We start from the raw sequence: 27,795 nt of genomic DNA on the forward strand, positions 1-27,795 counted from the left end.
GAACTCCAGTCCAATCCTGGAGGGTTGGCAACCGTGAAGCGGGAGGGGAGGACGGGGCGCATCAGGGGCCATGCTGCATTGACAGCAGTCTGTCACCAGGTGGAGCCCGCTCCCCGGGACAGGATCTGAATGGAGAGCGGTTTCCGCGGTGAGCTCTGGGATACTGGCGGACTCCCTGGGAAGAGGGGTGAGGGAGGGGCGGGTGTTGTTTCCGCGGTGAGCGCTGGGATACTGGCGGACTCCCTGGGAAGAAGATGAGAGAGAGAGAGGGGCGGGTGTTTCCGCGGTGAGCGCTGGGATACTGGCGGACTCCCTGGGAAGAGGGGTGAGGGAGGGGCGGGTGTTGTTTCCGCGGTGAGCGCTGGGATACTGGCGGAGTCCCTGGGAAGAAGGCGAGAGAGAGAGAGAGAGAGAGGGGCGGGTGTTTCCGCGGTGAGCGCTGGGATACTGGCGGTGTCGCTGGGAGGAGATTGTTGATGTGGTTCGGTCGTCGGTTCGGGGAAGGCCGTTGAGAGCCGAGCCCCAGCCCCCGAGGAGATGCTGTGAGGGTCTGAAAACTGGTGCCTGTGAAGGTCGGTGAGGGTAAGAGGCAACCGTCCAAGGGAAAGGGGGAGGGGGGGGGGGGGGGGAGCAACAGGGCTACTTAACCGAGTTAAGCGGAGGAAGAAGCGGCCAGTGGGGCAGAGCCTGAGGGAGGGAGGGAGGAGGAGACTGGAACAGGTGAGTTAGGGAATCCATCCCCTCCCTACCTCCCTCCCTCCCTCCTGGGAGAAACTTGGGATCATAAACATTGACATTTCACGGCCACCCTTGAGTGTTCGGCTGCTGAGATCGAGCTGCCCTTGGAAGGAATGTAAGAGGAATTGGGACCAGATGGCGGTTTGTCAATGAAACCTTGTTCCTGGAGGCTCTGTTTGACATGTTCTGTTACACTCACTAATCTGCTGCTCTTCTACAAGTTTCTCAATTGTTTAGTCAAAAAAACGGGTTTGGGGATATTTGTTTAAGTTTTTTTTTCTTAGGGTTACAGTGTTATCAGCCTGACAATGAATGGTTTTGTTTCTTCCACCCCCCCTCCCCCCCCCCCCCCACCCCAAATAAGCTTTTCAACACTTAATTTGCTTTTATGACATTTTGCTGTAATCACTCGTTTCATTGTGGAGCGTTGACAGCGTCAGTTACAATTCTGTTCGCTGAGCTCTTTGATAACTCAAGTTTCCATTTTTTTGTTCAACTTCATTAAAACTCTGAAAAGTTGGGAGGAAAGAATCATCTGGTGATTGTTGTTTTGTTAAGCTTTCCCTATTTTCTGATGAGGAATCAGGTAGGGGTAATTGTCATAATTGGCCTTAATGTCCCCGTGTTAGGGCAAAGAACCTTGGATGTGGTTCTCATCACTGATCTATCCAACAACCTCGTTGGAAATGCACTTGTGTAGATGTCAGGGCAAGTATGACTACCTACAGTCAAATAGTTCACAGGTGTTTGATAGGGGGCCAATTTTTGTAAGACTGCCTGTGGATCTGTACCTCAGCAAGTTGGCAACACTTCAGCAGAGCAGGAGGCTAACTGGTCAACAAAATTAGAAAGAAGGAAAAGCAAACGTTTTAAAATAGAACTGCTTAGTCAGCCCTTTGAGGAGTTGACTGTTTTATTTTTGTTGAGTTATGATCATTTGACAACTTGAGACTTATCATAGTGCCAAACTCTTGATAACTCAAGTTTCCTTTTTTTTGTTTAACTTCATTAAAACTCTGAAAAGGATCATGTGATGAATGCTGTTTTATTAAGCTTTCCCTATTTCTTACCATCACCACTGATGAGGAATCTTCCAGATTCAATCACTTTTACTGGAAACACGCATTGCCGAGTTAGCTGATTTCAGGTAGGGGTAATCGGCTGATGTTTTTGTCCACTGTTTGTGAAACATCATCTTAAGCATTGCCTGCTATTTTCATTCAGAAAATTTTAAAAATCGAGTTACATAGTGTCCTTTTAACTATTAGCTTGCTAACTGATCGGTGCAATTTCTGACTCCTTGGGCTAACTCTTGAGTTTTCAGCTCTTGTGATGCAACAGCAAGGGAAAAAAATAATATTCAAACCATAGGAAGGGTTTGGCTCATGTGACGTTAACCACAAAGTACTGAAAAAACACCATAGTGCAAGTTCAGATTTTAAAAAAAACTTGGTCTATTTTTTCCTCTATGCTTTCTTCCTAAGTAGTGTTTTTAATTTTAAATTCTATTTTTTTAACTAACTAACACAATTTATTCCACCTGCTAAGTATAATTTTGTTTTTATTTGTCCTTTCCCCTTCTGCAGCCCTGCTCATAAGATCATAGGAAATTGAAGTAGTCATAGGCCAGTCAGCTCACCCAGCCTGCTACACCATTCAGTAAAATCATGGCTGATATGATTGTAGCCTAAACTCCACTTTCTTGCCTGTCCCCTATAACCCTTGATTCCCATGACAATTGAAAATCTTTTTAATTCAGTCTTGAATATATTCAATGACCCAGCCTCCATTGCTCACTGGGGAAGAGAATTCCAAAGACTTAACGACTCTCTTAGAGAAGGAATTCCTCCCCATCTCCAACTTAAATGGGAGACTCCTTATTTTTAAACTATGCCCCCTAGTTCTAGATTCCCCCATGAGAGGAAACATCCTCTCAGCATCTACCATGTTAAGTCCCCTCAGAATCTTATGTTTCCATAAGATCATCCCCTCGCTCTTCTAAACTCCACTTGAGTATAATCCCAACCTGCTCAACCTTTCTTCATAAGACAAACCCTTCATCCCAGGAATCGGCCTACTGAACCTTCTCTGCACTGTTTCCAATGCAAGTATATCCACCGTACTCCAGGTGCACTCTCACCAATGTCCTGTACAATTGTAGCAAGACTTCCTCACTTTTATACTCCATCCTCCATGTCAGTTGCCTGCATGTTGACTTTTTCTTTTGTAACTCAAGTACACCCAGATCTCTCTGTATTTCTTTCTCCATTTAAATAACATTCTGTTTTTCTATTTCTGTCAAAATGGACAACCCCAAATTTTCGCACATTATACTCCATCTGCCAATTTTTTGCCCACTCACTTAACCTATCTATATCTCTTTGCAGACTCTTTGTATCCTCCTCACAACATACTTTCCTACCTAACTTTGTATCATCATCAAATTTGGCTACAATGTAGTCAGTCCCTTCATTCAAGATGTTAATATAGACTGTAATTAGTTGAGGCCCCAGTATTGATCCCTCTAGCACTACACTAGTTACAGTTTGCTAACCTGCAAATGAATCATTTTTCCTGATTCTCTCTTTCCTGTTAGTTAGCCAATCCTCTATCCCTGTTAATAGATCACCCTCAACACCATGAGGTCTTATCTTGTGCAGTAAACCTTTATTTGGCACCTTATTGAATACCTTTGGAAATCCACTGCGAGGCTTCCACTGCCTGTTCTGATCACGGTGAAATTCTTGCTGGAGAAATTCCCAATCAAGCTAAAATCAGTGTCACCAAAGCTGAGTTTACAGCTAATTAACTGGGTAAGATTGAAAGGTCTTGATCAGGTCAATTCTTGCATGTTTTGCTTATAGAAACAGGAAGGACAGCTAATGCCAAGGATATCCAGATGAGTAAGCACTTGCGAGATGCTCAAATTAATTGTGCAGGAAGTGAACTTTTGCAATTTAGTAGTGGTGAGAAATGAGAGCCCACTTTTATATTTCCAATAAGGGGCTAGGAAGGGTTCGCATAGAGTCTTTCCCTTTGTTCTCAGGGTGTCACAATAGGAAATGGCTCTCATCAACGTCACAAATTACATAGTATGTGATGGTGATAAATTATCCCTCTTTGTCTTTCTCGAACTGTCTGCAGGCTTTGACATGGTTGACCACGCCATCCTCCTCCAACACCACTCTACTATTGTGACACCTAGCTCTATCTCACGAACACCTCTCTCAACCCCTCCACTGCCTCTTAATTGTCAGACTCCCTAAACAGCGTCCAGTACTAGATGAGCAGAAATTCCCACTAATGAGAAATGGGAAGACCAAAGGCATTGTCCTTGGTTCCAGCTACAAACACTGTTTCCTAGCTGCCGACTCCATCTTCCTCCCTGGGACTGTCTGAGGCTGAATCAGGCTGGTCATAACCCATACAGTGTTTCTCCAAGATGAGCTTCCAACTACATATTTTCACCATTACAAAGACCACTTGTTTCTACCTCTAACATGGCCTGACTCTCTCTGCACCCATGCCCCTCGCCTGTCTCAGTTCATCTGCTGCCAAAACCCTCATTCGTGCCTTTTGACACTTCTAAGCTTGACCATTCCTGGACCGCCCTCTTATCTTTCACAGTCCGTAAACTTGAAGCCACCTAAAACTCAACCTTTCGTCCATCACTCCTGTGCTTGCTGATCTACTTTAGCTCTGGGCTACTCAACTATTGGATGGTAAAGTTCCCATCCTTATCTAAAGTTTACCAGTAGACTGGAAATTTAGTCAGGAGAGCAATGTCTGCACATCACTTTTCTGGCATTACATTCCGTTTTGAGGAGTATGTATTGGGCTCCATTTTGTGTAGAATTCCACAGATGCCAAACAGATGGTATTCATGTTACTAAGACAGGCTCATTCATGCCTATAGAATCAGAGACCTACATTTTGCTGGAACCATGATGCCATTGCTACTCAAAGTTGGGCTTGTTTACGCTGTGGGTGCGTAGGAAGGAGTTTCATGTGTCAGCTTATCAGCTGCACTACTATGCTACGAAAGTGCCTGAGTGCACAGAACGGCATTCCTACTGCACTGATGTGGAAAGGCAGGATATTGCGGTTACTACACAGCAGTGATAGGCATTTTTACATTTTCCACTTATGTTCCCTGTGTTAAAATGTTGAAATTCAGCTCCCTTATCCTGACAGCAGAATCAAATTTCAAACAAAAATCCAAAATATGAAGCTACAGAAGTGTTAAATATAAAACATCTGAATTGCCGCTCAGTTGTTTGTTTTACAAACTAGTTCAGAACTTCTTAGCTATTTTGACAAGAGCTTTCTCAAGAACAGCTAGCATCGATTTTATTTCAACTGCCTTAGGCAAGTAATGGCCTTAGTAAAGTGTCATTAATTAATGAGTGACTGTATCTGCTTTTATATATTAGGTGAAGATTTCTTTTAGTGGCACTGGCTCCTGACATACAAATCTTGCAGAACAAGTTACACCCCAAAAGTAAACTTGCCAGATCCTCTAAGTTGATAGTAAGAAAAATTAGCCTGGGTGGAGCCCTGTGCATTGGAAGCTGGTGCCACTTGCTGCTTGATGTGTGAGATTCGTGTGTTGGAATGAAATGACACAAGCCTCTCTCTCTCAGTATTAAAAACAGTTTAACGCCCTGGAGAACAAAGCAGTGTTGGAGTTTCAAACACTCTGAAGCTTATTTGTTGCCTGTTTGCTTGAATTTTGTACCACCCAAAGATATTTATCTGAGCACTCAACCAGAACCCCCTAAAATCTCTTGACTTTATTGAGGAAATGTTCTCTGCTTTTTATGTGGACAGATATGCTGTTGATGATGAAGGAACACTCGCCAATGTATGATCGAACGTAGACAGCATTTCCATGTATCCGGGTTTTGTGCTTTCTGCATGCAAGCAGATCGGATAGTCTGGCCTTCCATTGTGCCTGACAAGTCTGAGTAGAAGCATTTCTCTATTGCTGCCAACTGAATCAAGCAGTAGTAAATAACAGCACGGGATCATGACTCATACTGGAGAATATTACAGGAGTTCTTTTGTGCTAGTACATAAGAATCATTTTTATAATTTAGGGAGACAAATGTGAGCTGTGATTCAGAAGTTAGTCTTGCAATAAGCAAATGTATTTTTCAGCAAGCACTTTTTTCACTGTATAACCAGATAGTATTAGTGAAAATATCATTAATAGCTGCATTGGACAGTGGGTGTAAGTGTTGAAGGTAAGAAAATGCCATATGGCCATTAAAGTTCACCTACCTACTGCCCTAACTTTTAAGCACGTTGCTACAATTTGAACATCCCTCACGTTTTTATCTGTTCTGGCCAATGGTGTCTTAATTCCTGACTAAGTCAGTGAGGCAGCAGTAGAGTAAAGGGTGTGTTGACCTGATCATTTAAACATATTTGTTCCCAATCTGAAACATTCGCTAAGCGAGTGAGCTTTGAACACAGGTAATTTTTAGAAAAACAACAAATTGACCTTTTTTTCTGTTTCTAAGGACCTTTTTGTTAGTCTTATAGTTTTGCTTTAATTTGTTTAATTGTTTTCATTGTTTAATCTCTTTGTAATCCAACTCGTTGATGGTCCTGGTTTTAATAAAACACAATGGATTACTGAAAAAGCTGCTTTTTCAAAGAACAATGACCACACATAATCACTCATATGGTCCTTTTTGAGTAAACGTACATTACCTGCACAACTTGTATAAATGTTATTGAGTCAGAATTTGCTGCCAAAATAATGGCGCTTGCAATTATTTATGTGTAAATGGTATATCAACTTCAGGCGAGGCGCAGATCAGCATTTGAACATAAATATCCAAATGTTGCTGTCCGGGCTGTGCCATTTCACCATTAACTTTGTAAAACGGCATTCCACTGTTTGGCTCACCAGTGGTGTGCATTGAATGTCATGAAATTGCTGTATTTGTACAGTAGATATGAGCTAATCCTACTTCAAATATTTGAGGTTAGTAATTCCTAGCATAAATGCCCTTTTATCGATATAATAATTGTTAGTTATTGCCAGTCAGCCTCCCTGGTACTGAAAATTAACTTTCACATTTATTTATTTTGAATTTTGGGGGGAGATTTTAAAAATGTCATTTTAAATCAAGCTCTTTCTCATGTGCCTTTTTTCTCTTGATCCAATGTTATCCTCCTCCTCAACCTTTCCAGTGTTTATTCCCCAATCCTACGGAGGAACCCAACTGGTTGTTCTGTTCAATCAAGTCCAGATTCCCTGCTTTCCTCGCTGTGTCATTATCAGCTCGCACTTGTAGCAACCTCTTGGGCAAAATTTTTTTGACCTGAAGGATGCAGGGTTAAGTTTAACTATTGGTATGTGCCACTAGATACCCTGTTACAGTGCAATCTGCCCCCTTGTTTTTGGCTTGGTGTTTCTCCAGTCATAGAAGTGGTTAATTTTGTGAAATTGCTCGTGGCTGGGTTATCCAGTCATTGAAGCGGGTGGCTTGCCACAGTCAGTGCAGGTATCTGTTTCAGTCATTCACTTGTTCCTGTTAAGGCTGTCTCTGCAGCAGTGACCACTTCCTTGCTACTGTATTCAGTGCTGCAATCTAAGTTGTTCACTCTGTATCAAAATGTTGAAAAACATCCTGGTCAGTTTCTCAATGCTGCATTTTGCATCAGTATATTCTTCAAAAACACCCCCTGTAACAACTCATGGGTCTTTGTGTTCGCTATATGGAGCACAGCTGTCATCATAAATCTGAACATGTTTTTAAAAAAAGGAACTTGCATTTATATAGCACCTTTCACCCATCAGGGCAGCCCAAGGTGAATAACAGCTGACTAAGTTTTTTTAAAGCGTTGTCCCTGTTGTAATGTAGAAAACGTGGGAGTCAATTTGCAGACAACATGCTCCCACAAACATCAATGTGATAATGCCCAGATAATCTGTTTGGTTGTTTGAGAGCTAAATATTGGCTAAGATACCAGGGATAACTCCCCTGCTTTTTGAAAAGTCTTTTACGCCTACCCCAGAAGGCAGTTTAGCATCTTACCTGAAAGATGACACTTCTGTCCAACATTCCCTCGGCACTGGGCTGTAGTGTCAGCCTAGATTTTGTGCTCAAATTTCTGGAGTGGGACTGTGATCCCCAATATCTGTTTCTGTGCTGAGTGCACTACATCATTAAGCTATGGCTGTGTTCCGTCCTGTGGAGCTAAGCTTCAGATAACAATGTCTCCACATCATTTGACTTTCCACATTTTGGTTATGGATTTTAGGGGCCAGTTATCTTAGTTGGATAGATGGCTAGAGTCTGGTGCAGAATAACGCCAACAGCATGAGTTTAATCTCTTAAGGGCTGAAGTATTTTTTAGGGCCTGCCTCCTTGCTTTGCTCCTTGGCGATATCATGGCATTAGCCTTGATAGCAACCCTGAATTTATGAAGAACCTACAAGGAGAGAGGGAGAGTTTTGATAGGCACCTTGGGCCTGAGGCAGCGCAAGTGAAATATATGGATTTCTTTGACAGCTTGGCAATAGCTTTGCTACAGTGTGGGAGAATGCAAGCTTTTTGATAAACTCAATAACATGCTATTCTTCATTCACTCTTTCAAACTGCCAAAGGGTTAACTGGTCTCTTTGATGTGAGCATACACCTGTTGATCAATAAGGGCAAAGTTCAACTACTTATTTTGGCTGGCCAAGTCACGACAGCATTCAATTCAGTATGGCTTGATATACTGTTTGCTAGTTGTAGATTAGTCCATTGGGCCTCTTTTCTTTAGATTGATAAGCATGTAATTTTGGCAAATTTACTCTATGTCACTGGGTAAAACCTGCAGCTTGGTGCTGTAAAAAGTTCTATGAAAATGCTGTCAGTGCCACTGCATACCATGGGATCGTTTGTCTCTCATCACCACCAAAAGCCTCTTCCCTCTCAGTTAGAAGTACAAAACTTTTTGGAAATGGGTAGGAAACTCAAATTTATGTAACATATATGTTTTGCTAACTTCATTCCGGCCAAGCTGTTTAGACCATATGGCATTTTCTGTGCAATAATGACAAAAATGTCAACTACTTTGCCTATCCCTAAACCTGGTAGGTATCATACCTCAATGTTTCAAAGTGCTTCAAGCATGAATTACTTTTTGTGATGCAATGACAGTTGTTAGTAGGCAATTATCACCGCCATTCTGCACCAGCAATGTCACCTAGTAGTGAGATGAATGATCGGTTTTGATTTGGTGGTGGTTAATTTAGAACAACTTTGCTCTATTTTGCATGGTGCCATTTGATTAGGAAGGCGAGACTTTGGTTCAATTTCTCAAGCACAGGATGTTATCTCTAATGTTTGCGACAGCCTTAGTACAGCATCTGAACATCAGCCTGAATTATACGTGTGCTGTTCAAGTCCAGAGGTGAAAGTGCAATCAGCTGAGCCAATCTTAACTCAGCAGGTCTGGTAGCATCTGTGGCGAGAGAAGCAGTTAACATTTCAGGCTGATAAACTTTCATCAGTTCTGGTTTGTGATGCATGAAGAGAAATCTTCCTACGCTGCCATGCAACTGAATAGGAAATATTTTTGCATCTTTGCTCACTGGTGCCATTGTGGCTTGTGAAGTCCTGAACTGTGCACAGAGAGAGAGAGGCGCGCACGCACACACAAACACCCACACAAGACCTGGATTGTTGGTTTTTCTAGTATATCTCGACATCAAATCTTTGGCACATAAACTGAACCTTGTACTGCAGCTTTTTTATGCCATTATCATCTCTCCCCCCGCCCCCGGTCTGTTGTTGGCTGCCTGAGTCAAGAATAACAGGCAAACCTCCAAGGGAAATTGGTGGGTTGCAGTGAAATTCAAAGTGAAAGCTTAATTTGCATTGTGTTTGTCACTGTCAAGGTTAGCTTGGTTGTTATTTTAATTCTGAATTCATTCTGTGCTGCTAAGCATTTCTTCGTTTCTCTATCTAAAGGTGTTCTGTGAGTGAATCTGTACACAATGATTTCTATGCAAACGTCCGAAAACTTAGTTGCGCCCAGAGAAGCTAAACAGGTAAGGGGAAGTAAAATATTAATACAGCTGACAACTGTATAAAATAGAGGTTGTACTTCTGCTTTTGCATTGTCAATGGTGAAGCTCAGGTTTATGAAGTAAAAAATAAGTCTCATTTGGCAAATAATCGCAAAGTTATGATTTGTAGAATATTTATTGAGGCAGAAACTAACCTGAATGAGACAGGTGAGATCTGCTTTTTGCACAGTTGAAATATAACATATTTTGAAGTGATGTAATCAAATGACATTTGGTGGTTATATTTGCATATTTTGGAGTTAAGGACTGCACAGATGGATCACTGATTTCAGAGAGATCAGCATTAAATTGCATTTATTGAGTACATTTAAGATAGAAATGTGTCCTTGGGTTGTTCACAAAGATGTAATCAAACAAAAACGTCATTGAGCCAAACAAGGAACTATTAGGCGTGTCCATTAGTACGGTTAAAGAAGTGGGTTTTACAAAGGGGTTAAAGGTGGAGAGATGGAAAAAATTAGAGAGAGAGAGAGAGAGAGTTTCAGAATGTGGGGCCTAGACAACTGAAGGCATGGCAACCAATGATTGGCGACAGGGAGATTGACCAGAATCCAAGAAACTGAGTTTGGGATGGATTGTAAAGCAAGATGAGTTTTGAAAGAGGGGTGCCATGAAGAGATTTAAACATGAGGATAAGTTTTAAATTGGCTATCCCTCTCCCAGTGCCTTCGGTGTAGGTTAGCAAGGCTAGTAGTGATAGGCAAATGTGACCTCATGTGCTCTTGAATATAGGCAGAAGAGTTTTGGATGAGCTAAGATTTAGAGAAAGTAGAAAGTGAGAGACCACCCAGACAAGTGTTGGCATATTCAAGTCTGGAGTCAGCTAAGGAGTTCAGCAGCTGATGATGGAGGTGGGTGATGTTACAGAAGTGAAAGTTGATGCTCTTTCTGATGGAAAGTTTTATAGGATTAGAAGCTCAGCTCAAGGTTGAGTGGGATTCCAAAATTACAAACGTTCTGGTTCAGCCTGTGACAATGGTTGAGGCAGATGGAATAAGGAGTTTTCTGGGTTCAAGGTCATTATAGGTCGATGTGAGGGGTAATTAGCAGATTGATGGCTGCAGAAATATTGTGGAGAATGGGGGTTCGAAGGATAAGAAAATTCCCATGAATGTGCAAATTTTCCATGTCTGAATTCTACTTTAGTATGTAGACTTCTCGTTTTAGGCGTAGGTTTGATTTTGTGGAAGTTATTGCTGTTGCACAGTGCCATTTCAGGCCACATTTTTAGTACCAGTTAAGTTGATGAACTTCCTGGATCAATACAGTAATGTCAATTCCTGAACTCAGGATTCATGGCCTTCTCTCTTTCTGTGATTTTGTGAAATCAGCATTTAATTAATTAAAAATTAAACATAATTATCTGCTTTTGTTCTCAGCGGATAAAGAGGAAACTGGCAAATTCCCTGAAGTGCTTACAAAAGCGTTATGTAAACTCAGACAATGTGGTAACCAGTGATGACAGTGATGCCAATGTGCTGTGCTGTGTATTGGAGTCGGTGTTTGTACACGGCTTGAAATCAAAGCATGTCAAAACCGATGGAGGAAAACGGGGACGAAATAGAGCACCTCTCCCACAGCCTGTCTTTTGGACCCTGCTCAAAACTGTCACTCACCGGTAAGATTATGCAATCTTGTAGAACTGATTCATTTTCTAACGTATTATCATGTTCTCCAAACTTGAAAGTTAATTTCACGTGGTGAAGTTTCACATTTGTAGGCTTTTTCAATCTAAGAACGTTGATTAATTCAGTCAGATCACAAACTATATAACGTTACTTCATTTATGATTAGCGTTGCCATGTATACTCGTGTAAAAATCAATTTTGTGTAAAAGTCAACTCCCTGGCCCAGATCTTCTGAGGAGCAGCAGTCATATGAACATATGAATTAGGAGCAGGAGTAGGCCATTCGGCCCCTTGAGCCTGCTCTGCCATTCAATATGATCATGACTGATCTGACTTATAGCCTCAACACCACATTCTGCCTACCTTCAATAATCTTTTGACTCCCTTGTTAGGCAAGAATCTATCCACCTCTGCTTCCACTGCTGGGGAACAGTCTTCCAAAGATTTTCAACCACCTGAGAGAAAAAGAATTCTTCTCATCTCCATATTAAATGAGAGACCCCTTTATTTTTAAATAGTGTCTCCTAGTTCTAGTCTCTCCCACAAGGGGAAACATCGTTTCTGCATCCACCTTGTCAAGTCTCTTCTGGATCTTACGTTTCGTCAAGATCACCCCTCAATTTTCTGAACTCTAACCCATCCAATCTTTCCTCATAAGGTAACGGCGCCCCTATCCCAGGTATCAGTCAAGTGAACCTTGTCTGAACTGCTTCTGATGCATTTATACCCTTTCTTAAATAAGGAGACCAAAACTGTACACAGTAATCCAGATGTGGTCTCACCATTGCCCTGTACAACTGTAGAAAAGCTTTTATATTCTGCTCCCATAAATGACAAAATTCCTCTTGTCTTCCTAGTCACTTGCTGTACCTGCATATGAACTCTTCCTGAGTCGTATACCAGGACACCCAGATCCCTCTGTACCTCAAGAGTTCTGCAGTGTCTCTCCATTTAAATAATATGCTGCCTTTCTACACTTCCTATCAAAGTGGTCAGGTTCACATTTTCCCACATTATACTCCATCTACCCTGTGGCATTCCACTGGTCACATCTTGCCAATTTGAAAAATACACATTTATCCCTACTCTCTGCTTCCTGCTAGTTAACCAATCCTCTGTCCATGCTAATATGTTACCCCCTTCACCATGAGCTCTTATTTTGTGTAGTAACCTTTGATGTGGCACCTTGTCAAATGCTTTCTGAAAATTTAAGTACAGCACATCCATAGGTTCCCCTTTTCCATTGCTTGTTACTTCCTCCAAGAACTTCAATAAATTAGCCAAACAATCATCATCAGATTAGATTGCCCCTCTACTCGAACATTCCCCCGACTCGATGCTGCTCCGCATTTCTTCCGGAACCTTCCAAGCCTGGGTTTCCCAGAAATGCGGAGCGCGGCATCCCTCAGCAAGTTCTGTTGCAGCGGAGTGGAACCAGGAGGAAGGCAGGACATGCCTCCTTTTTATGGCACTAGCTCCTGCCCTGGTAAGCTTAAATGTCCAGTTTGAATGTTATTGAATAGGTGAATGGATGGGTGACTGGATAAATGAGTGAATGGGTAGGTGGGTAGGTTCACAGGTGGGTGAGATAAGTGGGTAGGGTGTGCGAGGTAAGTTGGTAGGTGGGTAGAGGGGACGAGGTGGATGGGGTGGTAGTTGGGTTGGGGGGGATGGTTGCACGGTCAAGGGGGTAGTTGCGTGGTGGGGGGGGTGGGGCAGGCAGTGATCAGTGATTAGGGGTCAGTTCTGTAGTTAACCAGGGGTTAGATTAGGTTTTAATCTGCCTAATATTTCCTGGGTAACTATCCAAGTAAGTGCATAGGAACTGTTTGAAGTTTCTGACTCTAACTCAGAATCGGAGACATTCACAAATGGCCCGTGGAGCAGAAGTTGAAACTTCACAGGCACTTTCCATCTTGGTCAGCGTATCAGGGCTTCCACAGCGTACCGATGTGCATCTTAGCCGTGCATCCGGTCCCCCATGATCCGGGTACTAGGAGATTTGGGCCCATGATTTTTGGCCTATAAACCCCTAATTTTTCAAACACTCCGTGTAAAAGTCCACCCTAGTTTTTCAGGAATCAAAACCCAAACGTTTCAGAACCAAAGTATAATCTCTCCAATCACTTCAAAATCTTCAATTTATTCTTCAATAAAGAAGTTACTCTTACTGTATTTCCTCTGGTTCCTTCTCGTCAATTAAGACAGGAAGAATGTAGATCGGTTTTGATTTTTGGGAGGGAGAAATTGACATCAGAGAAGAGAAATAAGCAGCGCCCCTGAAAACAAAATGCAGGAACCAACTACCAGAGAGAACATTAAATGAATGCCCGGGTCTTGTGTTCTCAGTCATCACCCTCGGTTTACATGGGAGGGGGTGATGAGGCTCAGGCCCTGCCAAACAGGCCCTTGCAAGTGCTCAGTGCGATACCTGTGCACCAAGGCCTAGGTGGATGTGACATTTTATAATGGTACAGCCCTTTCCTTGCCTTTCTCAACCCCCAACCAGCATTGAAACCACAGGCCCAGCCATGCCACCGCTTCTTGTCCTAGGGTGTGTTGGGGTGATGAAAGGCAGGTTTGTTAATAAAAATGAGAGAGAGAGAGAGATCAGCTGATGTTAATTGATTCTGGCTAATCTGGATTAGTAGTTGCTTGGCTGAGGTACAAGGAGGTTGGCATCAGTGGAACCAGATTGCAGCATGCAGGAGTGCACTTTTATTGATCTGGGAATCATCAGCAATGTATGACAATGTTGGAATGCAATTCAGTTTATTTTACTAAAAATTTGATGAATAAATATCTTTAGTGTGCTGATTTCATTTTTTTTTTTAAATCTTGCAGAAATGTTGTGACCGAGCTGGAGCATTTGAACTTTATTAACACTGACGTTGGACGGTGTCGTGCATGGGTCAGGCTTGCACTGAACGATGGCCTGATGGAGTGTTATCTAGTATCTTTGTTCCGTGAAAAGGACAACCTGTGTGACTTCTATCACCCTGTGGCCTTACTGCTCGATTCAGAGGACAGCGGAGTTTTACTGAGCTATCTGCAAGGTCTAGCATCTCTTTCATTTGCACTCTCTTATAAATCAGCTGTACTAAATGAATGGACCACGACTCCCCTGGCCTTGGCAGGCTTATGTTCAACATCAGAGCTGCCAGAACATTCATTGCCTCATTTTTCTGAAGGCAGTAGGAAAGGATCCTGGGACTCAGCTTCTCAGTCCTCTGGGTCTGATATCATTGAAGTAATTCACTCCAGTTCTACGACTGCACAGAGCAGTCAGCACTCAGGAAAATTAAAACTTACATCCTCTACTCTAAGTTTGGAAACCACTGGATCATCCCAACTCTCATCCAGTTTGAGCTCTGACAGTCTACTTCAGTCAAGTGGGATGAAGAGCCCTGATCAAGCTACTGAAGAGTTGTGGTCATGTGATACAGACAAGGGTATTGCAAGTGCGGAGAGCTCCAACAAATCTCTACAAGAGTAAGTGTTATTTATTTCCTTCACCTGTACCTCTGCTACAATATGCACCAATTTATTTTCATTTATAAAGCCAATTACATTGACATATTTGTCTTTAGGAACTCCTTGCCATTTTAAGGAACAGTTTTTGACTGCGGTCTGTAGTCTTCACATTTTGTTTTGATGGGTACTCCCACAATCTTTCAAATAATACAACTGGCAATCCACCTTTAGGAAGTTAGGTTTATTTTGCCCCGCATGGATTTCTGTTTAGGAATTTTGACTCAGATTCAGTTGATGCTATTGGGTGGCGGTATCATTGTTTGGCAATATAGAAGGCATCAGATTTCTAGCTTTGGTGCTTAAAATATATCAAGTCATTGCATCAGTATATTTTTATAACTATCTCCAGTCTTATTGCTGTCAACGTGAGCACTGTGGCTTTCTAAGATTTAAAAAAAAAGTTCTGTATACCTTCGCAAAGTAATGGGTGGCATAAACATTAGCACTGATTGGCTTTTCCCCTGTGAGATATCTGAGATTCTGAATGAGTATAAACACCTTTCCTTGACTGAAGCCCTTCAGTTTAGGAGTCCAGTATACTTCAATTAAACTTTGTTTGAGAGATCGACATCCAAATTTTCCATTGCACAAATTTGTAGCTAGTTATTTTATTTGAAAATCCCTCCATTTTAGTTTGATCATTGCTGTGCTCTTGTGATTGATCTTTTGGCCAAAGTGGTTTAAAAAATTTTGGGTTAGATAGCTGATTCCCCTGTTCTGTGTTGCTGTAAGCACCTGGAAAGTTGGCGAGGGATATGTCCATTCAAAGCTTAACTTTACAATGCAGACTTTGCAATAAGCAATGAGGTCCTATTTGGAACCAATTTCCTACATTCCACTAAAATAACTCCGATTATTGTATCTTAATTCCATGAAAATAAAACCGACTCTGTGGATCCGTAGCAGTGACTCCTCAATACAGTGAGTTATTTTTCTAAGCTGTGCTGTTGAGAGGTGAGGATTGAGCTATGAAGAGGGATTGATTACAATGGGCCAATATTCACCCTAGTTTGGAAGAATGAGAGGTGATCTCATTGAAACATATAAAATTCTTAGAGGGCTGACAGATACTGAAGTTGTTTCCCCTGGCTGGCGAGTGGGTCATAACTTCAGGACAAGGGGGAATTAGACTCGGAGGAATGTGAATTTTTGGGATTCTTTACTGTCAAGGGCTGTAGAAGTTCAGTCATGGGGTATAATCAAGACCGAGATTGATAGATTTTTGAAACTTCCATAGAGCCAGGTCTAATGTCCTTGTGGTTGTAGGGGAGGGGGAGGTTGCTAGTATTATTAGAAGGGTTTAAACGAAGTTGGTGGGAGCCAGGACATAACATTAGAGAGAAAAAACAAGGCACACAAAGAGTTGGGAGAGACAGGTTGCACAAGACTAAGAAAGAATAAAGTACTAGGTGGAGTCAGGGTAAGAGCGAATGCATTAAGATCTAGATTAGATTTGCAGTGCGTGTATGCGAATGCACGGAGTGTGGTCAACAAGGTTGGTAAGCTGTAGGCGCAGATAACGAAATAGGACAATCTTATTGTCATGATAAGAAATCTTGATCAAAAAGAAACAGGACCAGGTACTAAATAAGCCTGGATACAAGGTACACAGGAAAGATAGGGAAGGAAAAGAGGGAATATGGGGTGGCAGTATTGATTAAGGAGAATATACAGTGCTGGAGAAAGATTCTGCCCTTGATCCCTCCAAGACATTCTATTTCGTTAGAGCCCAGAAACAATAGAGATATGATTACACTACTAGGTGTATACTATAGGCCAACAACTAGTGGGAAAGATATAGAGAAACGCATTTACAAGTAAATTACAGAGGGGTGTAAAAATTATAGAATAGTTATAATGGAAGATTTGAATTACACTATTGCTATCCCAATCTATATTAGGATAAAGGACAAAGACAAGGAATACTTTCTGAAGTGTGTTCAGGAGAATTTTTGAGAACAGTTTTTCCATCCCAACAAGGAAGGAGCCATTGCTGGTTCTAGGGAATGAGGTGTGTCAAGTGGTTCAAAAATCCAGGGCTTGTTTCAGTGGGGTGCGAATGGATCTGGTCCAGCTAAATTGGAATCAAGGCTGTAATGAAACAATGGGCTACCTTTAAAGAGGAGGTACAATCGAAGCACCTTCTCATAACGGGGTAAAGTAGGCAAACAAAGTCAGAGCTACCTGGATGACAAAAGAGAGAAAGTAAGATGAAGTAGGTAAAGTGTGTATATGACAGATGTCAGGTTGATAATATAAGTGAGAACTTGGCTGAATATAGAAAGTTTGAAAAGGAAGTGAGAAAAGAAATGAGAAGCAAAGAGAAAGCTGCCAGTATCTTCTCATGCTAACATAAAGAGGAATCTAAAAGCCATCTATAGGTATATAAATAGGAGGAGGGTAGTAAAAGGAGGAGTGAGGCTGGTTATGGACCATAAAAGGGGTTTTATGCATGGAGGCAGAGGGCATGGTTGAGGTACTAAATGAGCACTTTGGCAGATGCAAAGTCATAGTGAAGGAGGAGTTACTTTTTTTTTTATTCATTCATGGGATGTGGGCTTTGCTGGCTGGGCCAGCATTTATTGCCCATCCCTAGTTGCCCTTGAGAAGGTGGTGGTGAGCTGCCTTCTTGAACCGCTGCAGTCCATGTGGTGTAGGTACCCCCACAGTGCTGTTAGAAAGGGAAGTCCAGGATTTTGATCCAGTGACAGTGAAGGAACGGCAATGTATTTCCAAGCCAGGATGGTGAGTGACTTGGAGGGGAACTTCCAGGTGGTGGTGTTCCCATCTACCTGCTACCCTTGTCCTTCTAGGTGGTAGTGGTCGTGGGTTTGGAAGGTGCTAAGGAGCCTTGGTGAATTCCTGCAGTGCATCTTGTAGATGATACACGTTGTTGCTACTGTGCGTTGGTGGTGGAGGGAGTGAATGTTTGTGGATGTGGTGCCAATCAAGCGGGGCTGCTTTGTCCTGGATGGTGTCTCGTATCTTCAGTGTTGTAGGAGCTGCACTCATCCAGGCAAGTGGGGAGTATTCCATCACATTCCTGACTTGTGCCTAGTAGATGGTGGACAGGCTTTGGCGAGTCAGGAGGCGAGTTACTCGTCACAGGATTCCTAACCTCTGACCTGCTTTTATAGCCACAGTATTTATGTGGCTAGTCCAGTTCAGTTTCTGGTCAATGGTAACCCCCAGGATGTTGATAGTGGAGGATTCAGTGATGGATATGCCATTGAACATCAAGGGGCGATGGTTGGCTTCTCTCTTGTGGAGATGGTCATTGCCTGACACTTGTGTGGCATGAATGTTACTTGCCATTTGTCAGCTCAAGCCTGGATAATGTCCAGGTCTTGCTGCATTTGGACATGGACTGCTTCAGTATCTGTGGAGTCACGAATGGTGCTGAACATTGTGCAATCATCAGCGAATACTCCCCCACTTCTGACCTTATAATGGAAGGAAGGTCATTGATGAAGCATCTGAAGATGGTTGGGCCTAGGACACAACCCTGATGAATTCCTGCAGTGATGTCCTGGAGCTGAGATGACTGACCTCCAACAACTACAACCATCTTCCTTTGTACTAGGTATGACTCCAACCAGCGGAGAATTTTCCCCCTGATTCCCATTTAATCCAGTTTTGCTAGGACTCCTTGATGCCACGCTCTGTCAAATGCTGCCTTGATATCAAGGGCAGTCAATCTCACCTCACCTCGGGAGTTCAGCTCTTTTTTGTCCATGTTTGAACCAAGGCTGTAACGAGGTCAGGAGCTGAGTGGCCTCCGCGGAACCCAAACTGGGCATCAGTGAGCAGGTTATTGCTAAGCAAGTGCCGCTTGATAGCACTTTTGATGACCCCTTCCATTACTTTACTGATTGAGAGTAGACTGATGGGGTGGTAATTGGCCGGGTTGGATTTGTCCTGCTTTTTGTGTATAGGACATACCTGGGCAATTTTCCACATAGCCGGGTAGATGCCAGTGTTGTAGCTGTACTGGAACAGCATGGCTCGGGGCACGGCAAGTTCTGGAGCACAAGTCTTCAGTGTTATTGCCAGAATGTTGTCAGGGCCCATAGCCTTTGCAGTATCCAGTGCCTTCAACCATTTCTTGATATCACGTGGAGTGAACTGAATTGGCTGAAGACCGGCATCTGTGATGCTAGGGACCTCCGGAGGAGGCCGAGATGGATCATCCACTTGGCACTTCTGGCTGAAGATTGTTGCGACTGCTTCAGCCTTATCTTTTGCACTGCTGTGCTGGGCTCCTCCATCATTGAGGATGGGGATATTTGTGGATCCACCTCCTCCAGTGAGTTGTTTAATTGTCCTCCACCATTCATGACTGGATGTGGCAGGACTGCAGAGCATAGCTTCACCAGGCTGACATCTCATTTTTAGGTATGCCTGGCATTACTCCTGGCATGCCCTCCTGCACTCTTCATTGAACCAAGGTTGATCCCCTGGCTTGATGGTAATGGTAGAGTGGGGGATGAGGTTACAGATTGTGTTTGAGTACAATTCTGCTGCTGCTGTTGGCCCACAGCACCTCATGGATGCCCAGTCTTGAGTTGCCAGATCTGTTTGAAATCTATCCCATTTAGCATGGTGGTAGTGCCACACAATGGAAGATATCCTCAAAGTGAAGGCGAGACTTCATCTCCACAATGATTGTGCGGTGGTCGCTCCTACTGATACGGTCATGGACAGATGCAACCACGGCAGGCAGGTCGGTGAGGATGAGGCCAAGTTGTTTTTTCCCTCTTGTTGGTTCCCTCACCACCTGCCGCAGACCCAGTCTAGCAGCTATGTCATTTAGGACTCGGCCAGCTCGATCAGTAGTGGTGCTACTAAGCCACTCTTGGTGATGGACATTGATGTTCCCCACCCAGAGTACATTCTGTGCCCTTGCCACTCTCAGTGCTTCCTCCAAGTGATGTTCAACATGGAGGAGCACTGATTCATCAGCTGAGGGAGGGCGGTACGTGGTAATCAGCAGGAGGTTTTCTTGCCCATGTTTGACCTGATGTCATGAGGCTTCTTGGGGTCCAGAGTAGATGTTGAGGACTCCCAGGGCAATCCTCTCCCGACTATACCACTGTGCCGCCTCCTTTGCTGGGTCTGTCCTGCAGGTGGAGCAGGACGTACCCAGGGATGGTGGTGATGGAGTCTGGGACATCATCTGTAAGGTACGATTCCATGAGGATGACTGTCAGGCCGTTGCTTGACTAGTCTGTGAGACCGCTCTCCCAATTTTGGCACTAGCCCCCAGATGTTAGTAAGGAGGACTTTGCAGGGTCAACGGGGGTGCAATTGCCGTTGTCGTTTCTGGTGCCTAGGTCGATGCTGGGTGATCCATCCGGTTTCATTCCTTTTTTGTTTTTCTAGCGGTTTGTTACAACTGAGTGGCTTGCTCGGCCATTTCAGAGGGCATTTAAGAACCAACCACATTGCTGTGGGTCTGGAGTCACATATAGGCCAGATAAGGACGACAGATTTCCTTCCCTAAAGGACATTAATGAACCAGATGGGTTTTTACAACAGTCAACATGGTCGATTTCATGGTCATCATTGGACTTTTAATTCCAGGTTTTTATTGAATTCAAATTCCACCATCTGTCGTGGTGGGTTTCGAACCCGGATCCCCAGAGCATTACCCTGGGTCTCTGGATTACTAGTCCAGCGACAATACCATGGATTACTAGCCCAGTGACAATACCACTATGCCATTGCCTCCCCCATAAAGACACTGAGACACTGGATGAGCTGAAATTGATAGAGGAGATATCAGAAAGGCTGCCTGAATTTATAATTGATAAGTCACCAGGACCAGATTTGATGCTTCAGAGAATACGGAGAGAAGTAAGAGTAGAAATTACAGAGGCACTGACTATAACCTTCCAATCCGGTTTAGATACAGGAATGGTGCCTGATGACTGGCAAATTGCAAGTTGAGAGGAGGTTTAACAGAGGTGTTCAAAATCATGATATGCCTGTACAGAGTAGATAGGGAGAAACTGTTCCCATTGACAGAAGAGCCAAGAACCGGAGGACACCAATTTAAGGTGAAGGGCAAAAGAACCAAAGGCAATATGAGGAACAGCCTTTTTTTAATGGAGTGAGTGGCTAGGAGCTGGAATACACTAACTGAGAGTGTGGTGGAGGCAGATTGAAACATGGCTTTCAAGAGAATTGGATAATTATCTGAATAGAAAAAGCTGAGAGTTATGGGGGAAAGGCAGGAGAATGGGTCTAGCTGATTTGCTCTTGCAGAATGCAGTGGATTCCTTATGTGCTGTAACCATTCTATAATTATATGGGAATCAGTGGGTATGAGATAATGTGGGAAAAGTGGAGGTAGAGGATCAGCCGTGACCTAATCGAATGACTGAGCAGGCCCGAGGAGTTATATGCTTCTATTTCTTATGTTCTTATGTTGCCATGGTTATAGTTCCAAAAGGTCTCTGTTTACATCCTGAAATCCTCCTCCTCCTTGCATGCTATGACTAACTTGAACGTCATAATCAAAATTGGTTTCCAAGTTAACCTGTTTTACCATCTGTGCCTCTTCTGTCTCTTTTTCTCTTTTGTAGGCTTTATTTTTGTCTATTTGAACTCAACTTATTTACATATCAGGAAATATAAATGTTCTTCACCTAAGCATTTTTTTTTCTCTAGGCCTCCTTCCTGCTTCTGCTTTTTCTGAAGCCTGAATCCGAATCTTATCGCTTAACCCAGTTTTTCTTTAATGTTCATCCATTACCTCATCAGCATGTGAATAAGTCACTATCAGATTATTTTATAGCCTTTCACTCCAAATATTAACACTTAAAATGACACATTATTTCACATGAATTCCAGCAACCTTTGCATAATCATCCAATTTCAGTAATTTTGACGGATAATAGTTATTACACAACATTATCACACCAGTGAAGTAAAAATTCCTGAGCTGGTATGTGTGGCAATATTGCAAACTTGTTTGTAAAGCTATCTCTGAAGAACCTATAGCTCTTATGTGCAGCAAGTAATTCAGAAGACCAATGGTATATTGCATGGGGGTTGGAGTATAAGAGTAAGGAAGTATATGCTACAATTGCATAGGGCTTTAGTGAGACCACATCTGGAGTGCTCTGTACAGTTTTGGCCATGCATCAAGATTCACTAAATGAATTCCTGGGGTGAAGGTTGTCCTATCAGAAGAAATTGAATAGAATAGGACTATGTTGTCTGGAATTTAGAAGAACTAGAAGAACAAGTGATGATTTAATTGAAATGTATGAAATTCTTAGAAGTCTTGACAGGTTAGACACAGAGGTTGTTTCCCCTGGTTAGAGAGACTAGAAGTAGAGATTATAAACACAGATCGGTCATTTAGTACTGAGTATTTTGACACAGCCGATGGTAAATGCTGAGCATTCAAATCCCAGAGGGAAACTTGACACAACTGTCATAATCAATTTTGCAATTTGTATGTTTCGAGATGCAGGCTTCAAATTCAATAGTAACAAGACTACCGAGTCTCGAGGTTTTTATAAAACTAAATTAAACATTTATTAATACAAGAAAGATTGTAAGCACATACATACGTCTACAAAATTGCTACTATAATAACTACAAAAATCCCCTAATTCATCTGACTCCTAGTTACACCTCCGTTAAGACAACAGTAAAACACAGATTTAAACAGACCCCTGGCAAAGTACACCCTGGACAGCCACATTCAAAATGAGTTTCTTTTAGCTCTGGGTTCTTGTGGACAACGGCTTATGGTTTACAGGCTGGAGGCTTTGGATCTTAAAATCCCTCTCCTTTTTATCAGCAACCTTCTCTTCCTTTACACATATTTTCCTCTTTGAATGCAAATTTTTATTGTATCACTATGTCTTTTGAACTTTACTGCTTCTAATAATAAGACCCATTTATAATCCCCATTTATTAATAATCCTTGGGGAAAATAAACAAACGTTGTTTCTGAGTTTTAGCTGGTTAGGTGTAATATTTCACTCCCTCTCTTTGAATCCAAGTTACACTAGTTTGTTTAAAGAAAAATGCAAATTTCCCCCATGTTTACCTAATTAATATTTCTGGACCAGCTGGCTTTAATCCAATTAAGACACACATTCACACACACACACCACAAAACTCTACTTTGAAATAACTCCCAATAATATTATAGGCATTATTATATCTTCTTGACATTGAGGTAAAAAGAGATTTCTTTCCTCAGGGTTATGAATCTTTGGAAATCTCTACTCCAGAGGGTTGAGTGGATGCTCAGTCGTTTTGCTTTATTCTTTCATGGGATGTGGGCGTCACTGGCAAGGCCAGTATTTGTTGCCCTTCCCTAATTGCTCTTGAACTGAGTTGCTTGTAGGCTATTTCAAGAGGGCAAATGCTCTAAATAAAAGTCAATCACATTGCTGTGGATCTGGAGTCACATGTAGACCAGACCAGGTAAGGGATGGCAACTTGTCTTCCCTCCTGCTTTTAGACCATAAGACATAGGAGCAGAAATTAGGCCATTCAGCCTATCGAGTCTGCACCGCCATTCAACCATGGCTGATAAGTTTCTCAACCCCATTCTCCCATCTTCTCCCCGTAACCTTTGATCCCCTTACCAATCAAGAACCTATCTATCTCGGTCTTAAATACGCTCAATGACCTGGCCTCCACAGCCTTCTGTGTCAATGAATTCCATAGATTCACCACTCTCTGGCTAAAGAACTTTAGCCAGAGGACGATTTTCCAGTCCTCTGGGGCCCTCCCTGACTCCAGTGATTCTTGAAAGATCACCACTAACGCCTCCACTATCTCTTCAACTATCTCCTTCAGAACTCAAGGGTGTAATCCATCTGGTCCAGGTAATTTATCCACCTTCAGACCTTTCAGTTTTCCTAGCACCTTCTCCTTGGTAATGGCCACCATACTCACCTCTGGCCCCCACCAACTCTCTTGAACTTTTGGGGATGTTACTCGTGTCTTCCACCGTGAAGACTGACGCAAAGTACCTATTCAGTTCCTCTGCCATTTCTTTGTTCCCCACTACTACTTCTCCAGCGTCATTTTCCAGCGGCCCAGTGTCCACTTTTGCCTCTCTCTCTTACCCTTTATATATCTAAAAAAAACTCTTACAATCTTCTTCCTCATCTCTGTTCTAAAAAGTCTTCTCTTTACTCTGAGGCTGTGCCCTCAGGTCCTAGTCTCTCCTACTAATGGAAACATCTTCCCCACGTCCACTCTAGCCAAGCCTTTCAGTATTCTGTAAGTTTCAATCAGATCCCCCCTCATCCCTCTAAGCTCCATCGAGTATAGACCCAGAGTCCTCAAACGTTCCTCATATGTTAAGCCTTTCATTCCTGGGATCGTTCTCATGAACCTCTTCTGGACCCTCTCCAGGGCCAGAACATCCTTCCTGAGATACTGGGCCCAAAATTGCTCACAATATTCTAAATGTGGTCTGACCAGAGCCTTATAAAGCCTCAGCAGCACATCCCTGCTTTTGTATTCTAGCCCTCTCGAAATAAATGCCAACATTGCATTTGCCTTCCTAACTACCGACTCAACCTGCAAGTTAACCTTAAGAGAATCCTGGACTAGGACTCCCAAGTCCCTTTGCACTCCAGATTTCTGAATTCTCTCCCCATTTAGAAAATAGTCTATGCCTCTATTCTTCCTACCAAAGTGCATGACCTCACACTCCCCCACGTTGTATTCCATCTGCCACTTCTTTGCCCATTCTCCTAACCTGTCCAAATCCTTCTGCAGCTTCCCCGCCTCTTCATTACTACCTGTCCCTCCACCTATCTTTGTATCATCTGCAAACTTAGCCAGGATGCCCTCAGTTCCTTCATCTAGATCATTAATGTATAAAGTGAAAAGTTGTGGTCCCAACACTAACCCCTGCGGAACTCCACTAGTCACCGGCCGCCATCCTGAGAAGGATCCCCTTATCCCCACTCTCTGTCTCCTGCCAAACAGCCAATCTTCTATCCATGCTAGTACCTTGCCTCTAACACCATGGGCTCCTATCTTACTGAGCAGCCTCCTGTGCAGCACCTTGTCAAAAGTCTTCTGGAAGTCCAAGTAGATAACATCCATTGGCTCTCCTTTGTCTAACCTACTCGTTACCTCCTCAAAGAATTCTAACAGATTTGTCAGGCATGACTTCCCCTTGATGAAACCATGCTGATTTTGCCCTATTTTACCATGCACTTTCAAGTATTCTGAAATCTCACCCTTAATAATGGACTCTAAAATCTTAGCAACCACCGAGGTCAGGCTAATCGGCCTGTAATTTCCCGTCTTTTGCCTCACTTCCTTCTTAAACAGGGGGGTTACATTAGCGATTTTCTAGTCCTCTGGGGCCCTCCCTGACTCCAGTGATTCCTGAAAGATCACCACTAACGCCTCCACTATCTCTTCAGCTATCTCCTTCAGAACTCTGGGGTGTAATCCATCTGGTCCAGGTAATTTATCCACCTTCAGACCTTTCAGTTTTCCTGGCACCTTCTCCTTGTTAATGGCCACCATACTCACCTCTGCCCCCCCACCAACTGTCTTGAACTTTTGGGGATGTTACTCGTGTCTTCCACCGTGAAGACTGACGCAAAGTACCTATTCAGTTCCTCCGCCATTTTTTTGTTCCCCACTACTACTACTCCAGCATCATTTTCCAGCGGCCCAGTGTCCACATTTGCCTCTTTCTTACCCTTTATATATCTAAAAAAACTCTTACAATCTTCTTGTATATTACTGACTTGTTTACCCTCACATTTTCTATTCTTCCTGCCATTTTCCCACATTATACTTCAGTTGCTAAATTTTTGCCCACTCACTCAACCTATCTATGCCTTTGCAGACTCTTCCAATCCTATCGCAACTTGCTTTCCTAGCTATCTTTGTATCTATCATCAGCAAATTTGGTTGCAATACAGCAGGTCCCTTCATCCAAGTCATTAATATAGATTGTAAATAGTTGAGGCCCCAGCACTGATCTGTGTGGCACTCCTCCAGTTATAGTTTGCCATCCTGAAAATGACTAATTTTTCCAGACTCCCTGTTTCCTATTAGTTGGCCAATCCTCTACCCATGCTAATATATCACCACCAACACCATTAGCGCTTGTCTTGTGCAGTGGCCTTTTATGTGCCATCATATCAAATGCTTTTGGAAATCCAAATACAGTACAACTACTGGTTCCACCTACTTGCTAGATCCTCCAAGATTTCTAATAGATTTGTCAAACACAATTTCCCTTTCACAAAACCGTGTTGATTCTGCCTGATAGTATCATGACTTTCTAAATGTCCTCCTACTACGTCTTTAATAATGAGTTCTAGCATTTTCCCAATGACAGACATTAGGCTATAACTGGCTTATAGCTTTCTTCTTTCTGTCTCCCTCCTTTCTTGAGCAAAAATGTTACATTTGTGGTCTTCCAATCTGCTGATACCTTTTCTGAATCTAGGCAATTTTGGAACAACCAATGCTTCCCCTTTCTCTACAGGCACTTCTTTTAAGACCCTAGGATGCAGGCCATCAGGTCCAAGAGACTTGCCAGCCTTAAATTACATTAGTTTTCCTATAATTTTTCTTTACTAATAGTGATTGTTTTATGTTCCTCCCTCCCTTTTGACTCTTGATTTCTCCTAGTCTTGGGATGCTTTTTGTATCTTCTACAGTGAAGACAGATACTTGTTCAAAGTCTCTGCCATTTCTTTGTTTCCCATTCTTAATTCCTCAATCTTGCCCTCTAAGGGACCAGTTTAGCTACTCTTTTCTTTTTTATATACTTGTAGGAGCTTTTACTGTCTTTTTTTTATATTTCTTGCTAGTTTTCTCTCGTACTCTAGTTCCTCCTTTATTATTCTTTTTGGTCACATTTACTGGCTTCTAAAACATTTCCACTCTTCACAAAATTGTATATCTTTTCTTTCAGTTTGATACCAACCTTAATGTCCTTCATTAGCCACTAAATGTGCATCCTTCTGATAGCGTTTCTCTTCCTCAATGGAATATATCTTTCTTGAGAGTTATGAAATATCTCCTTAAATGTCAGTCACTGCTTCTCTACCGTCTTATCTATTAACCTATTTACCCAGTCCACTTTAGCCAACTCTGTTTTCATACCCTTGTAATTGTCTTTATGTAAATTTAAGACATTAGTTACAGACCCACATTTGTCATAACAACTTAAACTTTGAATTGACACTTTTTAGAGGCGGTAACCTGTCATCCTTGGCATGATTTGGTTAATATGTGACTCCAGTTCTGCACCAATGTGGTTGATTTTTTTAACTGCCCCTGAAGTAGCTGAGCAAAACACTGTTTCAAACTGTTACAAGGAATAGGTACAGTTTTATTTGAAATTTATTCATGGGATGTGAGTGTTATCAATTCCTAATTGCCTTCGAGAAGGTGGTGGTGAGCTGCCACTTTGAACTACTGCCCTCCATGTGGTGTAGGTACTCCACGCTGTCCAGATTGTGGACAGTGCTCTTTGGTCAGAAGTTACAGGTTTTTGGTCCAGCAACGTTGAAGAAATGGCGATCTATTTTCAAGTCTGGGTGGTATGTGACTTGCAGGGGAAGTTTTAGGTGGTAGAGTCCCCATACGCCTGTTGCCTTCATCCTTTTCAGTGATATAAAATGCAGATTTGGAAAGTGCTGTCAAAAAACATGTCTCAGCAAGTTGCTGCGGTGTACCTTGTACAACCTAAATTTTTAACATGGTGTGGGGGGTGGTGTGCGCCAGTAAAAGGCCAGCTTTCTCCTGGAGGGTGTTGAGTACCTTAAGTGTTGT

The 27,795-nt window shown here is 42.6% G+C and overlaps 1 protein-coding gene across 7 annotated transcripts in view; it reads left to right on the forward strand.

The window, feature by feature from the left end:
• The first annotated feature begins 413 nt into the window (after positions 1 to 413).
• Positions 414 to 27,795, forward strand: part of plekhm1 (pleckstrin homology domain containing, family M (with RUN domain) member 1) — a 48,590-nt gene continuing 21,208 nt past the window's right edge. The window contains exons 1-4 of one of the 7 annotated variants that reach the window (XM_078529778.1): positions 414 to 432; positions 9,717 to 9,796; positions 11,215 to 11,453; positions 14,308 to 14,955. In XM_078529778.1, the coding sequence (XP_078385904.1) occupies positions 9,743 to 9,796; positions 11,215 to 11,453; positions 14,308 to 14,955 (941 nt within the window). In that variant the 5' untranslated portion in view covers positions 414 to 432; positions 9,717 to 9,742. Of the gene's footprint in view, positions 583 to 1,829; positions 1,886 to 8,766; positions 8,837 to 9,715; positions 9,797 to 11,214; positions 11,454 to 14,307; positions 14,956 to 27,795 lie in introns of those variants that run through there. The other 6 variants (XM_078529775.1, XM_078529776.1, XM_078529777.1 and 3 more) reach the window with 6 other exon arrangements.

The sequence above is a fragment of the Cetorhinus maximus genome, chromosome 25, assembly GCF_964194155.1.
Source record: "Cetorhinus maximus chromosome 25, sCetMax3.hap1.1, whole genome shotgun sequence".
Lineage (NCBI taxonomy): Eukaryota > Metazoa > Chordata > Chondrichthyes > Lamniformes > Cetorhinidae > Cetorhinus > Cetorhinus maximus.